Source organism: Phyllosticta citriasiana (assembly GCF_038021145.1).
Source record: "Phyllosticta citriasiana strain CBS 120426 chromosome Unknown IWZ02scaffold_2, whole genome shotgun sequence".
NCBI lineage: Eukaryota > Fungi > Ascomycota > Dothideomycetes > Botryosphaeriales > Phyllostictaceae > Phyllosticta > Phyllosticta citriasiana.
This window is the reverse complement of record NW_027117279.1, coordinates 2654231-2676593: the sequence shown is the minus strand read 5'-3', so window position 1 is coordinate 2676593 and position 22363 is coordinate 2654231. Positions and strand designations below refer to the sequence as shown.

The window sequence follows — 22363 nt, the reverse complement described above, 5'->3', positions numbered from 1 at the left end:
CTGCGTTTAGACGAAGGCGCCTGCGCTGTAAGCTGTCTGGACCACGATACAAATTTAGATCCGATATGGTATTGGAAATAAGAAAAAATCTTGCGCCTTCAGTATCTGTAGGATTGGGATGCTCCTCATGCTCAGTGACTGTCGCGGTCGAGATGTTGACTAAAGGGGGTCCCTGCCCTGCGTGGCGATCCTCGGCAAAGATGGCCCGACATCGTCATCTGGCGTCAGGACATCGCATGCGGGGGTCCAACTTTCCTTCAACACCTTTTCCCAGCCGTCCTATATCTCTCGCCCCGCGCGTTACAACGCAAAACAACTCGCCGCCCTGGACACAATCCCGTGTTTGATCGCCAGCCATGGCAGAAGAGCGAGCATCTCTCCTGATGCTCCCCGACGAGATCTTGACCAACATTCTCTTCTATCTCGACCCCGATGGCCTAAACGCCGTTCAGCCCACAAACAGACGTCTCCAATCCGTAGCGGCACAAGAAATCTTATGGCGACATAATTGCCGCGTCCACTTCCACCATTGGAATCCCAAACATGAATACACCGCGCTCCTCCAACGGCCCGTCGCACAAGTTCGCTGGAGACAGCTTTTCGTTCAGCGCAAACGCATCGAGGTCAAAGCGCGACGTCTGGTGGACGAACTGGTCGCAACACACAAGCAGCGGGGTGCACACATTGAATGGCTGGCAGCGCAAGGATACGACGTCAAGGACGAGCTGCTGCGGCAAAAGAGCGTGGATGAAGAGCAAGAGGATGTACTGGCGCGGCGATACTGGGCCAACGCAGCCCTCACGGCGATACACCGCAGCATGGCCATGGAAGAATGGGCGCGGCTGAGACGTGGCGAGCCGACTTCACTCGAGCGGGTCTTGGGCGCATACGATTTGTTCGTGATAGACAGCGCGGAAGGCATTGGCGATTTCGACGACATTTCTGCCCGGCTGGACGACCTGGCCGCGCGATTTAAAGCAAAACACCCAGACTACCTCGAGCTCGGTCTACGCGAGCGGGCATTGCATCTCGTCGAGTTCCTGCGCGCGGCCGGCTTCACGGGCGTGCCCCCGGAAAGATACGGACGCATCGAGCAGAGCTTCATCGGGCTCGCGCTGGCCGGCGACACCCACGAAGCGCTGCCGCTCGTCACCGTCGCCATCTTCTGCTGCGTCGCCGAGCGACTGGGCATCAACGCGCAGCCATGCGGCTACCCCATGCACATCTACGCCATCGTCAAAGCGCCGGAGGGCGAATCTCTCGACGGGCCTGGCGCCCCCAACACCACCAACAGTATCTACCCGGATGAGCCAGACATCATGTACCTGGACCCTTTCCGCTCCGAGCTCGAAGTGCCACGCAGCCGACTCGAATCGCAGCTCATGAGCTGGGGCGCGTCGCCTCAAAACTTTCCCATGTTCCTGTCTTCCGCCAGCGTGACAGAAATGGTAATCCGCAGCGCACGCAACATGCGCCGCGCCATCGAAGTCGGCGGCGAAGCGGAACCGCTCCAACCACCCGGCGCCGCGCGCCTCACCCACTCCCACCTCGACCTCAACGCGGCGCTGCACGCAGCAATGTGGGCGTGGGCGTTCCTCGAGCGCGGTGACAACGCGTCGATGACGGTGCCTGGGGCCGCCGACATCGTGACGCACCGCCGGCGCATCCTCATGACGAAAGTCATCCAACTCATGCTGGAGCACGTGCCGTGGGAGACGTTCCTGGCCGAGCGCTACATGGGCCCGCTGTTCTGGGACCTCCCCGAATCGCATGACTTCGCGCGCGTCATTGGCGAGCAGTACGTCGCCGACCGCATGGCCATGGCGCCGAAGCTGCGGCGGAGCCGCGTGGAGAGCCAGAGCAACGACAACTCGAACAACTACAACGCCTCCTCCTCCTCCTCCTCCTCCCAAGAAGACGAAGACATCCACGCCTCAAACCAACCCCCCACCTACTCCGCCCCCGTGCGCCACACAATCGGCACACCCTTCCGCCACGCACGCTACCTATACTACGGCGTAATAATCGGGTGGGACCCGTCGTGCAGCGCGACCGAAGAATGGGCGCTGACCATGAACGTGGACCGGCTGCCCAACGGGCGCAATCAGGCCTTCTACAACGTGCTGTGTGAAGATAGCACCGCGAGGTACGTGGCCGAGGAGAACATAACCCCGACGAGTGAGGAGCCGCCGGGGTGGCTGAGGGAGGGGCTTGCGGGACGGTATTTTTTGAGGTGGGATAAGGAAGGAAAGAAGTTTGTCAGTAATGTCAGGGAGGAGTATCCTGATGATTAGGCGGTCGAGAGATAAGGGGGGTTTAATATTGTTATTGTGGCAGTTGGTGGGCAAGGCAAGGCAAGGCAAGGCAAAGCCGCATTTGACTTGGCTACGGAGGAGAGGAGGCAAGAGACGGAGAAAAGAGAGCACCAGTTCAATCATCCCTCGCGACAAAGCGCCGACGGAACGACACCAGCGCCACAAAAATCGCAGAGGGACGGGAGGGAGTTGATGATATTACGTAGACAAGTAAGATACCCAAGGCAGAACAGGCAGGCAAGGAATCCTCATTTCAATTCAAAAAGCGACACCTTCACGAGCAAGGCAATAGTGACCTCACGTCCGACGTTCGACGTCTCGAAAGAAGATGATTGTGATGTTGTACACTCTAGCATTCGGTCGGTCTGTCTTTTCGATGGTTTCTCTCAGCAGCTGCTGTCCGCCCCTCGCGGTGCCTGTATCAGATGGTACTGGTCTAGGCCCAAGACTGCTTTTATGTACAGCGAAGAAGTCGATGATGAAAAAGGGAAAAAGAGACCCACCGCTCATACGGAAAAACGCTTCAATCGGAAAAGGAAAAAGGTGTGGTCTTGGAGTGTCTCTCGGTCACGCAGCAACAGCATTGAAAGAAATTACTACTGGTCGTCGAGCACGTGGATGTACTTCTTCTCCTCACGCTTCTCCTTCTCCGTCTGCGGCGGCAGGTCCAGGTACGTGGTGCTGCGGTAAGTCTTGAGGTACCTGTACATCAGACTCTTGACCTCGGCGGGCTCAATGTCGAGGTCCTTGAACGTCTTGGCGGTGGGGTCAATCTTTTGGTCGATGAACTCGCGCTCGACCTGGTCGGCGCAGCCAATGGGCCACCACAGCAGCTTGTTCAGCATCTCGGTCACCGGCTTCATGATTTGCTTGGGCACGTTGATGTGCCGCCGGTGCTTGATGATTTCCGTGTCGACCAGCTCCGCCAGCTCTGCCATGCTGTAGTTGGTCGGCCCGAACAGCTCATACGTCTCGGCCGCCGTCGTGTCGTCGTGGCACATCTTCTCCAGCGCCATGCCCACGTCGATGACGTGCACGGGCCAGAAGCGCTGCTCCATGTTGTTGGACGTGAAGACGTTGCTGAGGCGCGCCAGCTTGTTGAGAAGCTTGTCCTCAAAACCAAACATGGGTGCCGGACGGACGATGGTGGTCTCGGGGAAAATGCTGCGAACGGCCTCCTCGCCACGACCTTTGGTGCTGTAGAATTCGGATGTCGAGTTCTTGTCCGCATTGAACGAGGAAACGTGCACGAAACGGTCCACATCGTACTTTGCGACGGCCTCGGCAATGCGCTCGGCACCCTCGACGTGGACGTCTTCGAGAGTAAAGTTCCTGATAACAGTTCAACACGACTCACTCCGAATGAGTGTCAAGGGACGCACTTGGTGGGATAGTCGCGGCCAATCAAGTTGTAAACAATGTCGGAGTGACGGACGCTCTCTTCGATGGATGGGGTATTGCGGAGGTCCATTTCCTAGGTCTGTCAATAATTTTTGCCATTCTGGCGTGAACTTGTCTTACGAGGAAGACGACTCGGCCCAAATCACCCGTCACCTTGAGGTGGCGCTTGGCCATTTCTTCCCGATATGGCACGACGACAGTGCATCCTTGACGTGCTGAACCGATTCATCAGTACATGTCCTAGATATCGGCAGTGTTTGCTCGTACCCAGACGGTGGACAATGTAGCGGCCCAAGAAGCCGGTGGCTCCAAACACGGTAGCAGTGTGTCCTTGCACAGGAGTTAGCGCCAGAGGTGGGGTGGGACCGGGCAAATCGAACCTCCGAGCGACGACCTTGTGGAAGTGGTCAGCAACAGTCATAAATGGAGTCTCAGCAACGCATTACCTGCCGCCTTGTATCCTGATGATTGGCTTGCCAGTGCGAGTGATGGCGACATCGTGGACGCTGCGCCGGGTGACATGGGAGGCGAGCTTGGGAGAGGCCAATGCTCTGAGGAGAGCCGCGTTCTGGCCGGCGCAACTCCTGGGGAAAGCCATGGTCGAATGAAGAGCGGAGAGGATCGTTGAAAGCGGTTGCGGGGAGATGCGGAGTGGTTTGGAGGTGGTTGTAGCTCCGGGGAGAGCACCTCGGAGCGGAAAAACGTATGGCATAACGTCAGGGTGATCGACGGAGCTCCGGTTGGAACAGAACCTAAGGACGCCGCCGAAGCTCAGACCTACGCGTTCAGCGCAAGTCCACGTCCACCGTCGGAGCTCCACCACCATCCAACAACCCCATCACCAACGCCATCCGACCCTCCTGTCTTGTCCTGTGCCTCAACCCACTCCCACGCCCTCCATACCGCCGCAACTCGCCACCATGGCTGGACCCACGGCCAAAGACCTGGAGATGATTCCGGGATACCTCGAGGAGCAGCGCGATCAAGCCCCGGACGAGCTGCAGCACTACTTTCTGCAGTTTGAGGATTTTTGGGAGAGGAAGCTCTGGCACGAGCTGACCAACTCGCTGTTGGAATACTTTGGCCATGCCGAGAGCGCGTCGCAGCGGATAGGGCTCTTCAACACCTTCATCAAGACCTTCTCGGACAAGATCAATCAGCTCAAGCTGGCCACCCTGGGCCTGAGTGCCGCATCACAATACCAAGGTACCGAACCACTGCGGATTACTTGTTGATACATTTCTAATCATCGCTCAGATCTGAGGGAGCGTCTCAAGTTCCTCGAGAGCCTCGCAGACAAGGTCAACAAGTCGTCGTCGCAAGACGCTTACGTCTACGCCATCGTTGTGGTGGCAAGCGTTCAGCTGCAGCTGCAAGATCCCCCTAGCGCACGCAAGAAGCTGGATGAGGCCGAGCATATCCTGGACTCGTTTGATACGGTGGAGACGGAGGTGCACGCGGCCTTTTACCGCGTCAATGCTGAATACTACAAGGTGAGGACAGTCTTGCTAGTATAAACCTCTAAACTGACACCATCAGTCTCAACAAGAATTCGCTGCCTACTACAAGAACGCCCTCCTCTTCCTCGCCTGCATCGACCTTGCGAAGCTCCCGCGCGAAGAATGCATGCAGCGCGCTTACGACCTGGCAATCGCCGCGCTGGTCTCTGATTCCATCTACAACTTTGGTGAACTGTTGCTTCACCCGATCCTGGACTCCCTCGTCAACACGCCTCAAGCATGGCTTCGCGACCTCTTGTTTGCCTTCAACCGCGGTGACCTCGCCGCTTACGACGTCCTGGCGGGTAACATTTCAAAGAATGCTCTCCTCAAGGAGCACCAGCAGTTCCTATACCAAAAAATTTCTCTATCGGCCTTGACAGAGGCCGTATTCCGCCGCCCGCCCCAGGACAGGTCTATGACCTTCAACGCCATTTCGCTGGAAACAAAGGTCCAGTCCAATGAGATTGAGCATCTCATTATGAAGGCTTTGAGCTTGGGACTTCTCAGGGGCACCATCGACCAGGTCGACCAGGTGGCCAAGATCAACTGGGTCCAGCCCAAGGTTTTGGACATGAAGCAGATTGAGGGCATGAGGGGAAGACTCAGAGACTGGGATTCAAGTGTCAACCAGCTCGGTAACTGGATTGAAGGAGTTGGAAAGGACGTCTGGGCTGCCTAAGGGAGGGGTCAAGAAGATGCTAGTCGAGTCAAGAGGCCGGTCACAGAAGCAAAGCCAGGGAGACGTCGGCACTATCACAAGGAAAGTGGCGGGGTTGACGTACACTGGCTCATGGTACCCGGAGTTTGCATGCTCCATAGAAAGCGCTTGTTAGTTGCGCTAATGGAATACAGAAAACCACTTCTAATTCTAGAATTCGACTCCACAGTCTTTTCCTCAGCTGCGGTATTGCCATAACCAATCTTCCTTCAGGCTCTCGACGAAAAACTTCATGTGAAAAGACAGTTGCGACTTGTCAAGACCGTCGCTCATTAGCAGCTGAAATGGCTCTGCCTAGACGCTCGAATCTTCAACGAAATCAGTACGATTCGAGGATCAATTCTGTCTACCCAGTTGAACTCCATCTACCAATAAAGCTTTGAATGTTCGCTCCTCTACGCGAATAATCATCTTCTCGTCAGATCCTGACGCAACTTTCCAGCAAACTCCTTGAAGAAACCCAGCGTCTCGACAACGGGCAAGACGGTCGAGATGAAGGTGCTCGTAAAAACCCAAAGGAAAGATATCACGACCCACGCAGTGAAGAAACCCTTCGAAAAGACGTAGTGGCTGAAAAACATGGGCATAGGCACCAAAATGACCATGATGACGCTCAGCACTGTGGACGCGATGCACGCAATCTTGTACGCGCCGGCCAGGGAGCGCGGGTCGTCGATGGGCGCCGACGCGGCGGCTTCGAGCGGCGTCGCATGGTGCACGGCTACGTCCTGGTCACCCTTGGATAGGCTTTTGTCGTTCTTCTCTGGCTCGTCGCCGCCTGCGGCTGCTGTCTGAGGCGGTGTGGAAGAGTCTGGGGAGTTGCCGTCTCCGGCGTTGTTGATGGCGCGCGTGATCTCCCAGTCGAAGAGCTGCGGCTCCGGGAACGCCAGCGACACGACAACCGTCACGATCAAACCGATCATGATGGCGGCAAGATTTCCGGCGAGCGTTGGGTATTGGAGGCCCGTGGTGTGGAGGGTGAGCTCCCCGTAGTAATTTTTCGCAGTAGCCAACCAAGCGATGATGCCAGCAGCGAAACCAATGACAGCTCCCGAGATGCATCCTATGCGAGTCTGGCCACGCCAGGTAATGGCAAAAGCAGCAGGAAAGACGCCGCCGCCAATCAGCAGGCCCATGACGAGGTACAGCCAGCCCAGGTTGATTCCAATGGCGTCCCAGATACACGCAAAGATGGCCATGGCGAGCCCAAAGATGCAGATGCACACGTGACTGACGAAGATGAGCGACGATGGCGTCGCTTGCGGCTTCAGGTACGTCTTGTAGACGTCAAAGGTCAGGATGGAGCTGACGGCGATGAGCTCGGCGCTGGCGCACGACGTGACGGCCATGAACAGCACGACGAGCAAGGCAGCGGCGCCGCTCTTGCCGAGCAGCGCTGCCGCAGAGAAAGCTGCCGCCAGGCCGGCAGATATGTCGCTCTCGCTGGGGACGTCGGGGAACGTGGGGAAACGAGGGTTGTCTGTCAAGGCGACGGCAGCAAGACCGAGCGTCGTGCTGAAGCCGAACGGAATGGCGAACCACGCGATGCCGCCGAGAATGTAGGCGTTGACGGCGGTGCTGGGACGCGAGGCGATGGCGCGCTGCCAGTAGGCCTGGTCAAGGAAGACGGTGCCACTGCCGGCGCACAGCTGGATGACGCCGAAGACGAGGGCCTTGTTGGACTTGATGGTCACGTACGAACCGTCTTGGTTGCCCTTGACGGGCCTAGCTTCGCCCGCGGCGACGAGTAGGTCATACATGCGCGACGGAGAGCCGATCAGGTCGCTGGTGGCGTAGGCGTGGAACATGAAGAACATGATGATGATCATGAGGATCAGAGTGTGGGAGTAGTCGCCTGGACAATTGAAGGTAAGTTGCAAGTCACCCCCTTTACCCCTTCGAGGAATTGGCACTTACAGAGAAATGTTGCCCGCAGTCCTCCCAGAACCACGTACAAGCACACGCCAGCTGGAATCAGGAAAATGGCCGCGTACACATTGGCTCCAGTCAGACTCGTCATGACTGCACTTCCTCCGAGAAGCAGTTGACTTCCTACCAGGATGTTGGTAACCAAGGCGAAGAAAATGAAAATGACGTGCGCCACCGCGCCGTAACGCGTGTAGATGATTTCCAGAAAAGTGTGACACCGCGGCGAGTTTTGCTTGACTGCAAAGTGTTGTCAGCTCGAGCCATTTCGTTATTTTGCCAGTATCGAAGTGGGCCGCCCTTCCACACACCGAGCGAATCCAAGGAACTGCAATTTCTTTCCACACCCACACGTGCCCTTATCTCTTTTCTTCATTTTCCAAGTCAATTCAAGAGACGGACGCACCTTTACACGCAAGGACAGAAAAGATCAAAATCTGAACCGTCGCACCCGCGGCATACCAAAACGGCCTATCAACACAATCAGCATCCCAATCCAACTCATCTCACAGTTTCACATCAACACACCCACTCGATCCACTTACCCCGCTACACCATACAAATACGCAACCGAGCTACTCTGCAGCAAGGTAGCCGCCCACGTCCAAGCACTCACAATGCCGCTGGCAATCAGACCCGGCTTGATGGAACGCGAGGCCGTGTTGAACTCTTCGGACTGCTTGGTCGAGAAGCGTGTATACCGGTTCTGCAGGTACGAAATGAACATCATGACAAAGGCGAAGAAGAAGCCGACGCCGACGACGACACCGTAGCCGGCGCCTTCGGGCAGCGTTGCGGCAGCCGACACCATGGTTGTGGTTTTGGTGGTAGTGGGTTTGCGTATAAATTTGGCGTCAAGTGGCGCAATTCAATGGGGGAAATGTGATACTTGAGCGTGGAGAGGAAAAGTAAAGAGACACACACTGACAGAAGAAAGAGGGAGAGGCGATGGTTCTATTGCACCAAACAAAAGCAGCGAGACGATGTCTCGACTAGATCGTGGGATAAGGTATAGCAAGAAGAGAGAGAGAGAGAGAGACCACACCAGACCAGACCAGACAGCAGATAAGAGCAACCAACCAACCAACCCACGCGTCTAGAGCGCGCGACGCAGCGATGAGCAAGACAAACCGACGCTGCCAAAGCTTGTCCTGTGTGTGCGGACTAAACAGCCGACAGCCAGACACAATTTACTCGCCCTAGCGCGAGTACTGTACCTACATGCTGGGCCGTCCTTCCATAATGCTGCTACTACTACTGCTGCTGCTGCTGCTGCTGCTGCCGCCGCCGCACTCGGCCAAGCGCTCTGTGTCGGGCAGCTCGTGGGTTGGCAAGATGGGGTCTTGACTCAGAAGCCAGCAAAGACACCACCAAGGCTGTCTGTCTCATCAAGTTACTTATCTCGTGTCAGGCCCGATGTTACTTAGGTATGCATACCCAGACTCCTCTCCGCCGACACCATCATTTCCTCGCCTGTTGAGAGTGCGTGGGCCCTACCCGGCCGTCGGCGGCGTCCCTGCAACGATCCTGGTCTGCGTTTGTTTGGTTGCTTTCCATGGCGGGATACTTACTTACTCATGCATATGGTGACGGAGGCGGCGTTAGTGCTTTTGGGAATGATAAGGAGATTCTCCTAAACCTTGCACGTCCGTGTCTTGAATGCCACTGTATACTTAGTCATTCTCTGTCTCTCTCTCTCTAGCTTCTTGCAACTAGGTAGGAACAGAAGGCCATGGGATCTCCACGCCACAACTACCTCGTCCCCACGCTTCTGACTTCTCCCACCCCCGTTTGGATTCCTCAGAACGGGAAAAAAAGAGGCGTGTAGATCATCATCCGTGCGTGCGTACATCGGCTATCAATACCTCAATTCAACTCAACTCACCTCAGCCTAGTACTTACAGTGGTCCACCTCAAACCCAACCCACAACCCCCCCCCCCCCCCCCCCCCCCCCCCCCCATACCCTACAGTACAAGCAAAGATAAAGTCCTCGCCTCCCCTACCTTACCCAATTCTACATACAGCACAAGGGTCACACAATCGACCGTCCCGGCTATCTTCACACCCATGTCCCCATGCCTTCCCTCATTGGCCGGCCCACGCCGCCCGCAAAAGCTTATTCGGACGACCCGACTGGGAGTGAGATAAGAGAGGTGGCGCTGCCGTGATAAGTGCGGCGGCGCTATCAGGCTGGCTTGTCTGCGCGTTGCGAGCGGCTACTTGAGTTACTTGTCGCGTGAGGGAGGGCGGGATGGGAAGGGTAGGGAAGGTTATGATGGTGATAGTGAGGGTTTCTGATGATATGGGAGCAAGGTGGGTGGGTTGTGCTGTTCTTGTGCAGGGATGGTGGTTCATCTGGTACTGTAGGTAGGATAAAAGACTGTTTGGTGCGCTGATTTTGGCATGTGAAGGATAAAAAAGTGTATCCCGCAACGCCAGCTGTTTTCCGTACTTAGAGGCCAGGATCCGACTTCACAGTCGAGTCGAATCGAGTCTCAGTGCACCTTCCTTACCGCAACTTTTCACGACGATACCGAAGGTCTCACTCACTACTCTCATTTCAGTCTACTCTCACTCACATACGAAGCGCTCCTCCAATCAAATACATCGACTCAGTAATCAAGGCCAAGCGAACACAAAAGTCAAACCAAATACTCATTCAAAAACTCACATACTCTACGACGCTATGACGAGGAAAACAGGTATCAAAAGAACACAAACAGACAAAGAGACAGCAATAATGCAGCCAATCGAATGAAGACAGCGCATCAACACGGCGCTGCGAAAGAGAAAAGAAAGTGACGGAGACTGCAATGGAAAAGAAATGCCCAGCAACGACGTTTCTGACTCCACTCCATCTCCCCTCCTTCTTACGCTGTCGCGATAGGAAAAAATGGCCAACAAATGCATCCCAAACGCCGCAAAAAATGCCCGGCACAAGCATACGACGAGAAAGCCGAACGGATGAAATTAATGTCTTCCCTCGTCAATCGAATTACCGCCATCTGACACCAACTCATTCCAAGCTCCGCACGACGTAGATGAGGATATACGCCTCGGCGCGTAAGACATCTGCCTCGCTGGCGTAAACGACCTTGCTGTCGTCAAACATGAACCATTCGGAGCCCTTCCGGCTGAAGCTGACGTAGTGGCCCGAATCCAACTTGCCCTTGTGCACAATTACGCTCGAGAGGTCGTAGAGGACTGTGGGGTGGCGGACATTGGGGTCATGGGCGACAATCTTGCTGCTGCCCTTCGAGGGAGACGAAGAGGCGGTTGCGGACGACGATGTACGTGCCTGCACTGTATAGGGGTACATGTCGATGGTAAGAGGGAATGAGGTGCGCGTTTCCAGTTTGGTCGACTGTGATTTTGTGGTTTCGAAGCGCTGAGGAGGACGAAGGTCAGTAGGCGTGCGAAAGATGGCTCGTGAGCCAGGACCTACCTTGAGATGGAAGGACAGCACAGGGGGCAAGTTCTTGATGCTCAGTTGCTTTGTGGCATTCTGCTGCGTGCCGCCACAATTTCCACAGCTGTACTCTTGCGCCGACAGCTTCTCCTTGCCCGTGTACCGGTCTAGACAGTCCCGCAGATCCAAGACCGGGGCGCCGTCTCCAGATTCTCCCCCTTCCAGTTTTCTTTTTTTGGCCGTGGAGCGCAAGTCGAGTGATAAATCCATGAATGGTTCGGTAACAGTGTTAGTGTTTTTGCACTTGTCGCAATTTACAGTTGACTGGTATTTGCCGTAAAACGTCTGGTGGATCAGGCACGTGCATTCCGACTCTTTGCTAGCGTTGTCACCACCGCCGTTACCGCTGTCGCTGCCGCCGTTTTCGAGATGGAGGTTGTTGAGAATGAATTGCATATACTCGTGTGCGTCTTGTTGTTGGTAGCCAGCGAGACCGCCCTGCGTTGCGTCAGTCTCTGCTACCACTGGCTTGGTGGGCCGTATGGAGATGTCATGTACCTGTGCTATGGTCCAGCTCCCTAGCAGCATGTTGACGGCTCCGTAGCCTTCGGTCTTTTCCAAGGAATAGTACTCTGTAAAGATTTCGTCCAACGCGCAACTTGTGCACGACTCTTTTTCACACTCCTTCGATGTGTGGCCCTCACCCAGGTAAAATGCCTTGATGAACGGATTATGTATCAAGCACTGCAACACGACGCTCATGAAGCAGGTGTTTCCCATGTTGTATAGGCCGCGCAGGCCGATTGCGCGGCACGGTGCAAAGGTCGAGTTTTGCGCGACGAGCTTATGGTCCTCGGGTGTCATGGTCTCTTCGAGCTTCCTCTTTTTGCGACCTGGGCATTTGTCAGCTACAAACCCTTGGCTACTGTTCAAGAAAACCCCATATGTTGGACTGACCCTGTAATAGCCGCACGTTCTCTAGTGTTGGATCGTAGATAAAGTCCTTGCACTGCTGGCAGTACACGTAGCCGTGCTTCGATTCCACAGCTGTCCATGGTCAGCGTTTGCCCTATACCTTTCTGCCATATAACGGCGACTTACAAAACCCATGGCGCTTGGCCTCAAAGTGCTCGTCTCTCAGTTCAGGTGTGAAGATGCCGACGCATTGCAGGCACATGTACGTCGGTAGTAGGGAGATGACCGGGGCAGCGTCCCCATTGAGGTCGGAGCGGTGGGTTTGCGGTATTATGGGATGACCCTCGAAGATAGTCTGGATAATGTTCGTGTACTGCTGGACGAGGACTTTGCGACGCTCGGCGAATAGCGGTTCGAGGTGTTCTGGCTAGAAGCGTAAGCAGAGAGATGCGAAGAGCCGCCATTTAGTCGCCAACACGTACCGCAACCGTAGAGTATTTGTGGAAGATTGCTAGTCCCCGTAAGCAGCTTGCCCTTGGCGATTTTCGCATTTGCCGCCGGGCCTGTCGTCTTGGGCGCGTTGTCCATGGTGGGGTGTGTGCGCCGGTGGTGCTTGCGGCGCTGCGGATGATGAGCTGCGCGGGCGGCGCGAACTACATATCTCCCATGGACGGCGGCGACTTGGTGAGCGAGGTCGGAGGGGAGGTGTTTGGCGGGCTTGGTAGGGTACCGCGAGGCGACGTGAGATGGATGTTTGAAGATGGTCGTGCTGAGCGGCAGGGACCTGCATGAATCGCCGCAGATCTCGACGCGGACCACGCGGGAAGCCCCGACGGAGAGCCCACTTGTGCTCGCAACTTTGTTCCGGCGTCTGCTGCACGGTCAAAGACTATTTCCGTGGCATGGTCACTCAATTGCGAGCACTTTGAAACTACAAGAGGCACGTGGACAACCATCAGTCCTCCTTCATCACCAGATTCCTTACATGGACACAGAATAATCAATTGATTTCTGGCGTGTCCATGCAGACTGACCACGAAAGACACAAGAGAAGCACATAATACATGTCAAAGACGCCTTTCAACGACAGGATAAACAACAAGACAAAATGGAGAGAATCAAAGCAGTGCCTCTTGAACCGTTTGACGCCGCCAGCCTACTCTCTTTGAATTTGAGATAGCAGTAGTCATTTCTTCTCGAGTTACCCAACTGCTGCCGATTGCTGCAAGAATTGTTTGTGTGTGTGGGAGTGAGAAATATTCTCCTTGTGTTTGTGTGTGTGTGCTGCGTGGAAGCGCGCGCTCCTCAACTCCAACCAAACCGTCCATCTGACCAGCCCAGAGTTCCCTCCAGTCCGGCGCCCGGATCCGAACGACATGCTGAAAAAAAGATTAAGTGAAAGTCGGGGGGAAAGAGTTTGCTAGGGGAGTGGCGAGGGTGAGAGGTGGCAAGGTGGGACCCAGGAGGGCTGTAAAAGAGAGACTACTGTCGGACGACGGAATTTCAAAAGGAAAAAGCGAGGGAAAAAAAAAAAAAAAAATGGTCAAACCCATAAAAACCACGACCAAAAACGCACGCACATTGCAGTAGATAGGAAAAAAGGATGAGGGGGAAGCGCAAAGCAGAGAGAAGGAGGAGGTCCTAACGTCACACACATCAAAACCGATTGATCAAGAAATCCGCTAATGACCACGTAAAGGGAAAACAGTCAAAAGAAAAGCCCCGTGGCCCCCCCACGCGCGCCGTGAAGCCCGTAAAACAAAAACTAGTCACATCACATCCATTTTAGCGGCGCTCGCGCTGTGGCCCAAAGTCCGCCTCGACCGTCTTCTTCTCTTTGCGCCCTTTGAATGTGAACTCGGCCAGCAATGCCAAATGGTCGCTTGGGAAGTGATAGTTGGGGAATCCAGGCACCCGCTGCATATACTCCTTGTCGACCTCGCCCAGCAGCCCTGTTGCGTTGAGCGCAGTCGTCGAGTACCAAATGTAATCAATGACGCCGGTGAAGCCGGGCGTGTAGTTGGTGAAGCTGAGCTCGCCAATGTTGGAGTAGCTCGACTTGAGCGCAAATGGGTGCGACATGCCGTTCTTGGTGAAATGCCCATAGTTGTAGGTTCCCAAATCCGAGTGGTCGTTGGAGAGTTGACCATGGGCAATGAGCTCGTAGACACCCGAGTCGGGGGTTGAGTTGAAGTCACCACAGAGAACGAGGGGCATTTGTTCGACCTTAGTGTAGACCTGCGACGGCGCTGGTTCCGGCGGAGGCTCTGGCGGCTCGGTTTCGCCCTCCTTGTCGCCATTGGCGTACCGGTAAGGAGCCTTGTCGGTGCATGCCGGCCAGTTGACATACTTTTCCGTGAGCTTCTGGATTTGCTCCATCAGGATAGCGGCTTGAACGACCTTGACGTCCTTGAATGCGGGGTCCCAGTACACGTGCGCATTTACCACAATCAGACGGGCTCCGGTCTGGCGGTTTTCCAGGAATGCGGCCACGGCGATGTTGTCGCGAGGCATGACTCGGTTGAAAATGTCGTGCTCGCCCTTCATATCAGGCCGGTTGATTGCGAGATTACCAAAGTCGATGAGCTGCTTGTCAAGGAGGATGAATCTAAATTTCTAATCAGCACCAGCTCTTTAAATTCGCGTTTCACTACGACATACTTGCTGTTCTTGTAGAAGATGGCGCAGCCGTCCACAAGCTTGGCCTCCCGCTCAGTCATGGTCCTCGCCCGTGCCTTTGGCCAGAAGACACCCTTGTAGTCGTCGTGAGCCAGGGAGCCTCGGAAGTACTCGTTGTAGCTTTCCGAGTCGATTTCCTGGAGGCAGATAATGTCTGACTCGCGAGCCCTCAGTTCCTGCAAAATAAGATCCCGCCTGTGCTCCCATGCCAGTGCCGCCGATGGTGTGTAGCCGTAGTGAGATTGGGTAGCCATCCTATCGCACAAAATGTTGTAACTGAGCACCATGAACTTGTCCTCGGGCGTCACGGGAGTGTCATCAAGAACAACCCAGTCACGCTCAGCCGGCGGCTCAGGTCCTGCGAGTAGTTAGAAACCAACAGCATTTTCCACGGGAGCGAAACGTCGCGCGACTTGCCTGGTGCCTGTTCCCGGAGGTATTTGATTAGCTCCGTGGTGCCGTGCTCGACCACAATGTTTTTCATCTGCTCATCGAGATTAGGATTGCCCTCAATTCCAAGCATCTCCAACTGGTACAAAGAGCCCATCTCGTACGGCAGGGTCTCGATGTTGTTGTCAAACAGCAGCAGCTCGCGCAGATTGACCAGCATACCAATCTCGGGAGGAAGTGTCCGAAGCTCGTTCAACGACAGGTCCAACTCTCTTAAATTCCTAAGTTTGCCAATGGCCGGAGAGATGAAGGTGAGCTTGTTGTAGTTGAGGTAGAGCTTGGTCAGGAAAGTATAGTCGAAAAGGGCCGGAGACAAAACCTTGAGGTTCTGCCCGCCAAGGTCCAGGGCTTTCCATATCTGACCATCGTCCCTTTCGCTATCTTTTGCAGCACGGTGGCGCTCCTCCTTTTCCTCCTTGACTATGCCGTTTGTCTGCCCCGATACGATGCTCTTGTTTGTAGAGGGATGGTTCCGCGCGTGAGAGTGGGACATGGTCATCTCCCTTGCGTGCTGGGCGTACTGAAGCTGCAAGGCCCAGTGCTCGTTGGGCGGCTTTGATAGGCTGCTGTGGACGCTCCCCGGGGTGCCATTTTGAAGATGGTTACTAGCAAAGTGGGGCGTCGCATTGGTCAGACCACCCGACATGTTGTGCTGATGGTTTCCAAAATTCGCGCCATGAGCGCCGTGTGCCGAGTGATCTTGGTGTTGGGGATGCTGATGATTCTGATGTTGGTGGGTCTGGTGCTGCTGTTGGAACTTGGCCAGATTCATCTGCATGGCGAAGCGCTGGTGCGAGTTGCCATTCAGCATGGCGTGTTGGCCTTGCTGCGCATGGGCTTGGTTATACATGCTGAAGGGATTGTGCGCCGGCGACTGAGGCCCCGGAGAGCGGTTTGGCGAAGGCGCGTCGGGATTGAAGCCTACGCGGCCGCTTGTGACGGGTGAGCCAGTCCGCTGGAGATTTCTGGGCAAATGGTTCTGCTGGTTGAAGAAGAACTGTCCGGCTCCCTGCTGGAACCGAAAAGGACCATCGGCCATCAACAGCTGAGGGAGAGCTTGTTGAAGTGACTGGGAGGAGGAGGAGTAGTATCGCTATCAATAGTTGGCGCGAGACGGCGGGAGGTTGTCGTAGCGGCGGCAATGGTTAAGTGAGTGGAAGAGGTTCGGAACGGAGTCTCCTTCGCCTTAACATGAGCGACCAAGCAGCTACCACTCATCAAATGAATGTCGAGTAGTCTTGGGCAGCGGCGCGGCCCGCTACTTGCGCATAGAGCTCCCTCGTGCAGACCAAGGCAGGCAAACGGTGTCGCAGGACGCGGAGGGCGGAGGGCGGACAATGGAGCCGGCGGGGTGAGGGAGTCGAAGGGGAGGTTATGCGCAGTCAAGGCGGTAGAGGCCGCGAGGAGTTGTAGACTACGCAGCGTGATCTTGTCAGCGTGTGTTGGAGGGCTCGACGGCGTGGTGGCTCGATGACGAGACTCGACCGAGACGGACCTTTGACGATCCTTGGAGACTCGAGGTGAGCAGAGCAGCTACCGGATGCTGCAGCGGTAAGCAATGGCTCCAAGAGGCTGAAGAGCAAAGAATGCTGGAGACGACGAGAGGTGCAATCGTTGGCTGATGGTGTTGGCCGCTGTCTTCGCTCGAGCGCACATGGGACTGGAACGTTGCCGCCCCTGCACGTGACCTGACATGGGCTCCAGGTCCCGGCGGTTTGTTGCGCCAAGAAAAGACTCATGCCTTAGCTGCCTGACCAAACAATGGCTGGCTGGCTGGCTGGCTGGCTGGCTAGAAACATCAATGAACACGGCCGTCTCATGTCAGGGTCTATCTACTACTGCCTCTTCTCTTGTCCATCTTGCGCGACTGGCGAATTCCTATTTCCTCAATCTCCATGGACCTGGATCAGCTCGACCGTGCTGAACGCCTGCGCCGCGCCTAAGTACCTACCTAGGTATGCTCTGGAACGCCACATCGGCCTGAGGCGCACACTGGTAGCTCCTGGAGAACCGAACATGGGCTCGCTCGCTGGCGGTTCCTGCGGTTCAGCGCAAGATTGATTGGAGCGCTAACACCTCGGTCTGCCTGCAACTGGCGCCTAGGTACGAGCTGAGCCTCATCGTCTCCTGTCGTCACGGAAGCACGCTGTCACGGTCATGGCCACGGCTCTCTGCGACCACTCGACGACCAAGACAGCCTGAGAGATTCCCACCAAAGCCCGGCCTTAGCCCACATCATTCGTCCGTCCGTCCGTCCGTCTCCTGTCTTTGAGACCCTTCTCTCCCTTGAACAACCCGTCGGAACATCCATGCCTCGCCAGCCCGCGCATCCTCAGCGTGAAGGCGAAGATTCATCTCCCCCGCGCGCTGCTGCGGGCAGCGGACCTCTGACCGCGCGCTCGACCGACGTACGAGCGACCGTCGTAAAAAGTAAGACCGACGAGTGGACAGCAGTGGGGCAGAGCACGTAGACTGCGAGCGGGCCGACCTGCAGAAATGGAATGGTATATGGTAAAGCCTGACCACTCACCCTGTCATGTCACCCTTCGCGGCATCAGGGGTTCAGCTGCCGCTGGAAGATCAGAGCTTCTTTGCTAAGGCCCGAGAGTAGTACCGCTACCCAAATGTCTCCGCCGCTCAGCTTCGCAGACACAAGACGACGGCCACTGCTGTAAGTGCCGACCTGGGAGGTTTCCTGACAGCAACATCGACGACGACAAGCCCAAGTACGCCGCCCCAGGGAAATAATTTGACCGCCCCGCCGCTGGTCTCCATGGAAGCCGCCCGCGGCTCAACAAGCAGCTCCTCGATCCACTCGACTGGTGAGAGCATCGCGTCGCTGCAGACTCCCTTCGTCATCCGACATGGCCGCCGTTATCTCAGAGACCTCCCATACCCCCTCCCATGCGACCTCCCGGAGCTGCAGCGCCAGAATCTCTACACCCTTCTGCAAACCACCATTTTCGGCAAGACCCTCTGCTCGCCGCAGATAAAGGAAAAACCCCCCAAACGGGTGCTCGAGATCGGCTGTGGCAGTGGCTACTGGAGTTCGCTCTGCCACGAGTACCTCGCCAGCCTGGGCATCGATGATGTCGAATTCGTCGGTCTCGACATCGTCCCTGTCGCCGCCGACCTGCACAAGCAGGGTATCAACTGGCGCTTTGTCCAGCATGACCTGCGCAAGACGCCGCTGCCCTTTGAAGATGGCGAGTTCGACATTGTCATGTGCAAAGATTTGGGTCTGGTGATTCCGATGGGGCTGCCGTCCCAGGCGTCGCTGGAAGAATTCATTCGCGTCACTGCCATTGGTGGCAAACTGGAACTCTGGGACTGCGACTATGGAATTCGCTCTCTGTTGCCACACCCGCCTCCACCGCCGGGCCAGAACGCTGAAGACGACGAGCTCGCCGCCGAAACCGCCACCTTTTCGATCTCCCCCTCGACCCCCTTTGCCAACGCCCAAAACAAGTACCTCGGCGAAGTCACCACCTGGCTGCATGACGCCATTGACAACAGGAAGCTCTACGCCATGCCGTGCTCGCGCATCCTGCAAATGCTACTCCAAGAGCCCGAGACGCTGTCGGACGTGGGATACCGCCGCATCGCGGTACCGCTGGGCGAGATGCGCTGGGAGCGCGAGGTCGACCGCGGCCTGGGGTCGCTGCAGCGCCGCGACAGCGAGCTCACGACGACGACCACGACGACGAACAAGACGAGCTCGGGCGAAGAGTCGGTGCTGACGGAAGACCAGGCCGCGCTGCGGCGCACGGCGCTCACGGTCGTCATTCAGTTCGTCGAAGGTTTGGAGCCGCTGCTCAAGGAGGTCAGCGGCAAGAACCAGGAAGAGTGGCAGCGGTGGTGGGGCTGGATGATGGATGATCTGGTACAGAACCGCGGCGCGGCGAGCGGCGAGTGTCTGGAAATGGGCGCGTGGTGGGCGACGCGCATCTAAAGGAATCGAAAAGAGGGACAGCGACAAGCAGAGGAAGGGAGACGTGGAAGTAGTGGTAGTGGTGTTCTATACCCATTTACAGTTTACGCTTTCTTTTTTATCGTCGTCCGTCGTCATCTCAGAAGAAGAAGGAGAAGGAGTATGGTGATGGAGGTGGTAGGCGGCGCGATTTTCTCCCCCTCTCTTCGAACTGTCGCATCCATCCGTTACGAAGTCTTGTCGTAAGACTGCCGCAGTGTCCGGTACTTTTTGAGATAGTATCTAGGAGTCAGGAGGTGGCATTTGTCAGTCGGGTTGGCGTTTGTGCGAATCAGCGTATGTAGCAAGGGCAAGGGCAAAAAAGTAGCGTAGCGTCAAAAAAAAGATGCCCCAACGTCGTCGTCAACATCCCTTGTTTGATCCCGCACGCATGCCACGCGCGTCCCAGGCAAACACAGGACATCACACAAAAAGATTAGATACTTACAATGCTTCTATCTCTGCACCTCGAAGTGGTATCGTCAGCAAGCAGGCTCTCACCTCATCTCATCTCCCCGGATCCGAATCAGGTGGGTGGGTTGGAAGAACAAGCAAACAGACAAACCTTTCTTGACAAACTCGGCGCGCGCTATCCCGCGCTTGATGGCATCTTGGTCACGCAGCGCCGCTTGACTGGCGAAGGCGCGGTGCAGGCGGGTGCGAAAAAAGGCGTAGCCTTGCGGATAGTCGCGGCCGAGGAAGAGGAGTTCTGGGGGGGTTGTATTAGAGTGGGTAGCGGAAGAGGGGTAGGGGCAAGGGAAGGGGGGTTCAAGTACCTTTGTAGATTCGAATGACTTGATGGCGCAGCGAGGGGTTGACGGGTGGGGTTGTCATGGTGGTTGTTTGCGTCTGAAAAGGGTATCGTGTGGCGGTGTATTGCCGGGACGATTGGATTCGCAGGCTGAGATGTAGCCTGCAGTTGGAGAGATTGGAAAAGAGAAGTTGGAATCAGGACCCGGTCGAGTCAGTAGGTAGATGCAGAGGGAGGTGGATGAATCCAGTTGTCGTAGTTGGGTTTGCGTTCGGTAGTGGCTATGGATGACGTCGAGGACATGGATGGCGCGAGGGAGGTGTGGAGGGAGGGGAGGAGGAGGAGGGGCAACGTGACGGAATGGAATGTCGTGCCTGAGGATCCCGTGTGGCTAGTATACTCCATACTTACTTGGTGCTGCCCGTCGTGCGCCACCACGCGCCGACCTGACGACGTGAAAACGTTTCTTTGGTGTTCGGCTTAGGTATCCATCGCTTTGCGTTATCTAGGGCTGCTGTGCCTACTCGACGTTTCGATATATTCTTCATCTTCTTGTACTCTGTTTCTCCCTCCTTTCCCACGTCGTCTTTTTGTTTTCCTCTGATTTTTGGCTGCATCAACACCACCCCACGCAAGCCCCATCGCAAGAGCAGCCACCATGCGGCCCTCCATCAGAGCGCTACAAACATTCGAGTCGCACTGCGTGCCCCCAAGGAACCTCGACTTTACCTTCACCAAGGTGCCCGGGTGGGAGAAGCGATGGGCCGAGTACAGAAACGACCTTCCCATCGAGCTTGGCAAGGCGTGGCCGGCAGAAGTCGCAGACGCCCCCGAGTACCAGCCAATGCCGCGGATCCTGATCAGCGAAGACGACGGCGGCTGGCTCCGGTCGCTCAAGAACCGCGTCGGCAGGTGCATCTCGTTTGGTCTGTCCGACGAGAACTTGCGCCGGGCGGGCAACCTGCTCCAAAATTTTGGAGCGTGGGAGGTGGCCTTTGGTTGGAGAGGCCTCGCTCTGATGAGACATGGCTTCACTACCCCCGATGGCAAGCCTACGTGGATCAACGTTCGCAGTAGAAACCCTTTGCTTTATCGGCCGCTGGTGCGTTGACACCCCGGACATGGAGATTGATGGTTGGGGCTGACGCGCAGTGTCTTTGCCCTGTTGTCATAGGACTCCAAAGTAAGTTTGATTCCTCTCCGGTGAACCATTGTTAGGACGAATTTGCTAAGCAAACCAAGGGTATCACGGCTTTTTGCAGCAAGGCTCGGTGCTCTCTTCTAATTTGGACGTCTTCCAGGTCACTTTGATTCCTTGATTCACGAGCGAGTAATCGGAGTCACGCGACTCCTTTGGCTTCAGGGTTTCACCCATGGAAACTTTGAAGATCGTGAAATCAGACCACTGTGGAGATCGCTTGGCCATACCCATGGGCCGTATAACCTCGAGACCAACGAGATGCACTTCAGCGTGTTTGACCAGGTGAGCAGCCCAAAGTCTACTCGGTGGTGGTCGAGCTGGCTTTGCTGACGAGCCGTTTGCGCTGCAGCGCGGACCGACGGGCAGCCTGATAGCGTGCCATAGGCTGCGGCCAGGATTCATCAAGCCGGACGGGAGCATGCAAAATCAATTTGGCATTGACAGTCTGGTCGTGAGTGCGCGGCAGCAGAGAGTGATTGCACAGGCAACAGGATTCTTTTCACTTGCGGCCTGGAAGGGTATGGATGAGCCGTCGGGGTTTGCGGATATCATGGCACACCACTTTCTCTGGAGGATGAGGGACCAGGAAAGGCTGCGAATTCGATTCAAAAAAACCATTCATTTCGCCCAGGCAGCGGTGCGAGCGCTGGAGCAATCCAGCTGGGACAGAGAGGATGCTGTGGAAGACTTGGGCACAGCGACAAAGACTGAGCAGGCGGAGCAGACGGTAGAGGTGAAGGAAGAGGGGATGCATGATGAAGCTAGTCGACTTGTACGACGGCGAGACAGCAAACAGCAGAAGTCTTTCAACGGGCTGGCGCGTGATCAATAGCAACAGCAGCAGGAGCAGCAGCATGTCGACAAAGGCGGGCAGCGGGCGGATGTAGACATGGAGCAATTGGTCGACGATGGAGATCATTTCCTAGAGACTATAGAGCTGAAGAAGGTCCGGGATCAAGGGCTGCGGGACTAGGCCTGTTAAGCGGCGAGCGGCAGAGGGGCAGAGTCGTGATACGCCAGACGGCGGGGGGTGAGTCATGATAAGACGGCATGCTGCGATCTGATGGAGCCGAATGAACGTGGTGTAGCCATCATGAGGGACGTATAGCTGGTTGCGGTGAAGAG

The 22363-nt window shown here is 56.0% G+C and overlaps 9 protein-coding genes across 9 annotated transcripts; 4 read left to right on the top strand and 5 right to left on the bottom strand.

The window, feature by feature from the left end:
* Positions 1-356: 356 nt before the first annotated feature.
* IWZ02DRAFT_414382 (Hemimethylated DNA-binding protein YccV like-domain-containing protein) lies at positions 357-2590 on the top strand (the record flags this gene model as incomplete). Its single annotated transcript, XM_066765759.1, has 2 exons — positions 357-1784; positions 1860-2590. 2 exons carry the CDS (start codon positions 357-359, stop codon positions 2292-2294), a joined length of 1863 nt encoding a protein of 620 aa, XP_066626615.1. The 3' UTR covers positions 2295-2590.
* Positions 2591-4429, bottom strand: IWZ02DRAFT_443391 (putative NADH-ubiquinone oxidoreductase 39 kDa subunit; the record flags this gene model as incomplete). The annotated part of the gene is made up of 6 exons (XM_066767018.1): positions 2591-3647; positions 3698-3789; positions 3837-3931; positions 3984-4046; positions 4097-4110; positions 4163-4429. Coding segments are annotated over 6 exons (1267 nt in total), but the record flags the coding sequence as incomplete, so codon positions are not given.
* Positions 4430-4476: 47 nt separating this feature from the next.
* IWZ02DRAFT_144618 (uncharacterized protein) lies at positions 4477-6206 on the top strand. Its single transcript, XM_066761814.1, has 3 exons — positions 4477-4922; positions 4974-5209; positions 5256-6206. The coding sequence occupies exons 1-3, from the start codon at positions 4637-4639 to the stop codon at positions 5895-5897; spliced, it is 1164 nt and encodes a 387-aa protein (XP_066626613.1). The 5' UTR covers positions 4477-4636; the 3' UTR covers positions 5898-6206.
* Positions 6207-8673, bottom strand: IWZ02DRAFT_512317 (solute symporter family transporter; the record flags this gene model as incomplete). Its single annotated transcript, XM_066770558.1, has 4 exons — positions 6207-7791; positions 7854-8102; positions 8269-8333; positions 8408-8673. 4 exons carry the CDS (start codon positions 8671-8673, stop codon positions 6344-6346), a joined length of 2028 nt encoding a protein of 675 aa, XP_066626612.1. The 3' UTR covers positions 6207-6343.
* Positions 8674-10408: 1735 nt separating this feature from the next.
* IWZ02DRAFT_443385 (ubiquitin carboxyl-terminal hydrolase 2) lies at positions 10409-13060 on the bottom strand. The gene is made up of 6 exons (XM_066767017.1): positions 12670-13060; positions 12374-12610; positions 12230-12319; positions 11831-12165; positions 11309-11770; positions 10409-11251 (listed from the first exon to the last, which is right to left on the bottom strand). Exons 1-6 carry the CDS (start codon positions 12773-12775, stop codon positions 10880-10882), a joined length of 1602 nt encoding a protein of 533 aa, XP_066626611.1. The 5' UTR covers positions 12776-13060; the 3' UTR covers positions 10409-10879.
* Positions 13061-13972: 912 nt separating this feature from the next.
* IWZ02DRAFT_371237 (glucose-repressible alcohol dehydrogenase-like protein transcriptional effector) lies at positions 13973-16355 on the bottom strand (the record flags this gene model as incomplete). The annotated part of the gene is made up of 3 exons (XM_066764549.1): positions 13973-14795; positions 14849-15216; positions 15270-16355. The coding sequence occupies 3 exons, from the start codon at positions 16353-16355 to the stop codon at positions 13973-13975; spliced, it is 2277 nt and encodes a 758-aa protein (XP_066626610.1).
* A 1734-nt stretch (positions 16356-18089) lies between these two features.
* Positions 18090-19268, top strand: IWZ02DRAFT_467828 (S-adenosyl-L-methionine-dependent methyltransferase; the record flags this gene model as incomplete). Its single annotated transcript, XM_066768592.1, has 1 exon — positions 18090-19268. One exon carries the CDS (start codon positions 18090-18092, stop codon positions 19266-19268), a length of 1179 nt encoding a protein of 392 aa, XP_066626609.1.
* Positions 19269-19783: 515 nt separating this feature from the next.
* Positions 19784-20120, bottom strand: IWZ02DRAFT_371537 (uncharacterized protein; the record flags this gene model as incomplete). The annotated part of the gene is made up of 2 exons (XM_066764574.1): positions 19784-19995; positions 20063-20120. 2 exons carry the CDS (start codon positions 20118-20120, stop codon positions 19784-19786), a joined length of 270 nt encoding a protein of 89 aa, XP_066626608.1.
* Positions 20121-20695: 575 nt separating this feature from the next.
* IWZ02DRAFT_430408 (uncharacterized protein) lies at positions 20696-22211 on the top strand (the record flags this gene model as incomplete). Its single annotated transcript, XM_066766065.1, has 5 exons — positions 20696-21139; positions 21212-21220; positions 21401-21520; positions 21588-22010; positions 22071-22211. 5 exons carry the CDS (start codon positions 20696-20698, stop codon positions 22209-22211), a joined length of 1137 nt encoding a protein of 378 aa, XP_066626607.1.
* Between the last annotated feature and the right edge of the window lie 152 nt (positions 22212-22363).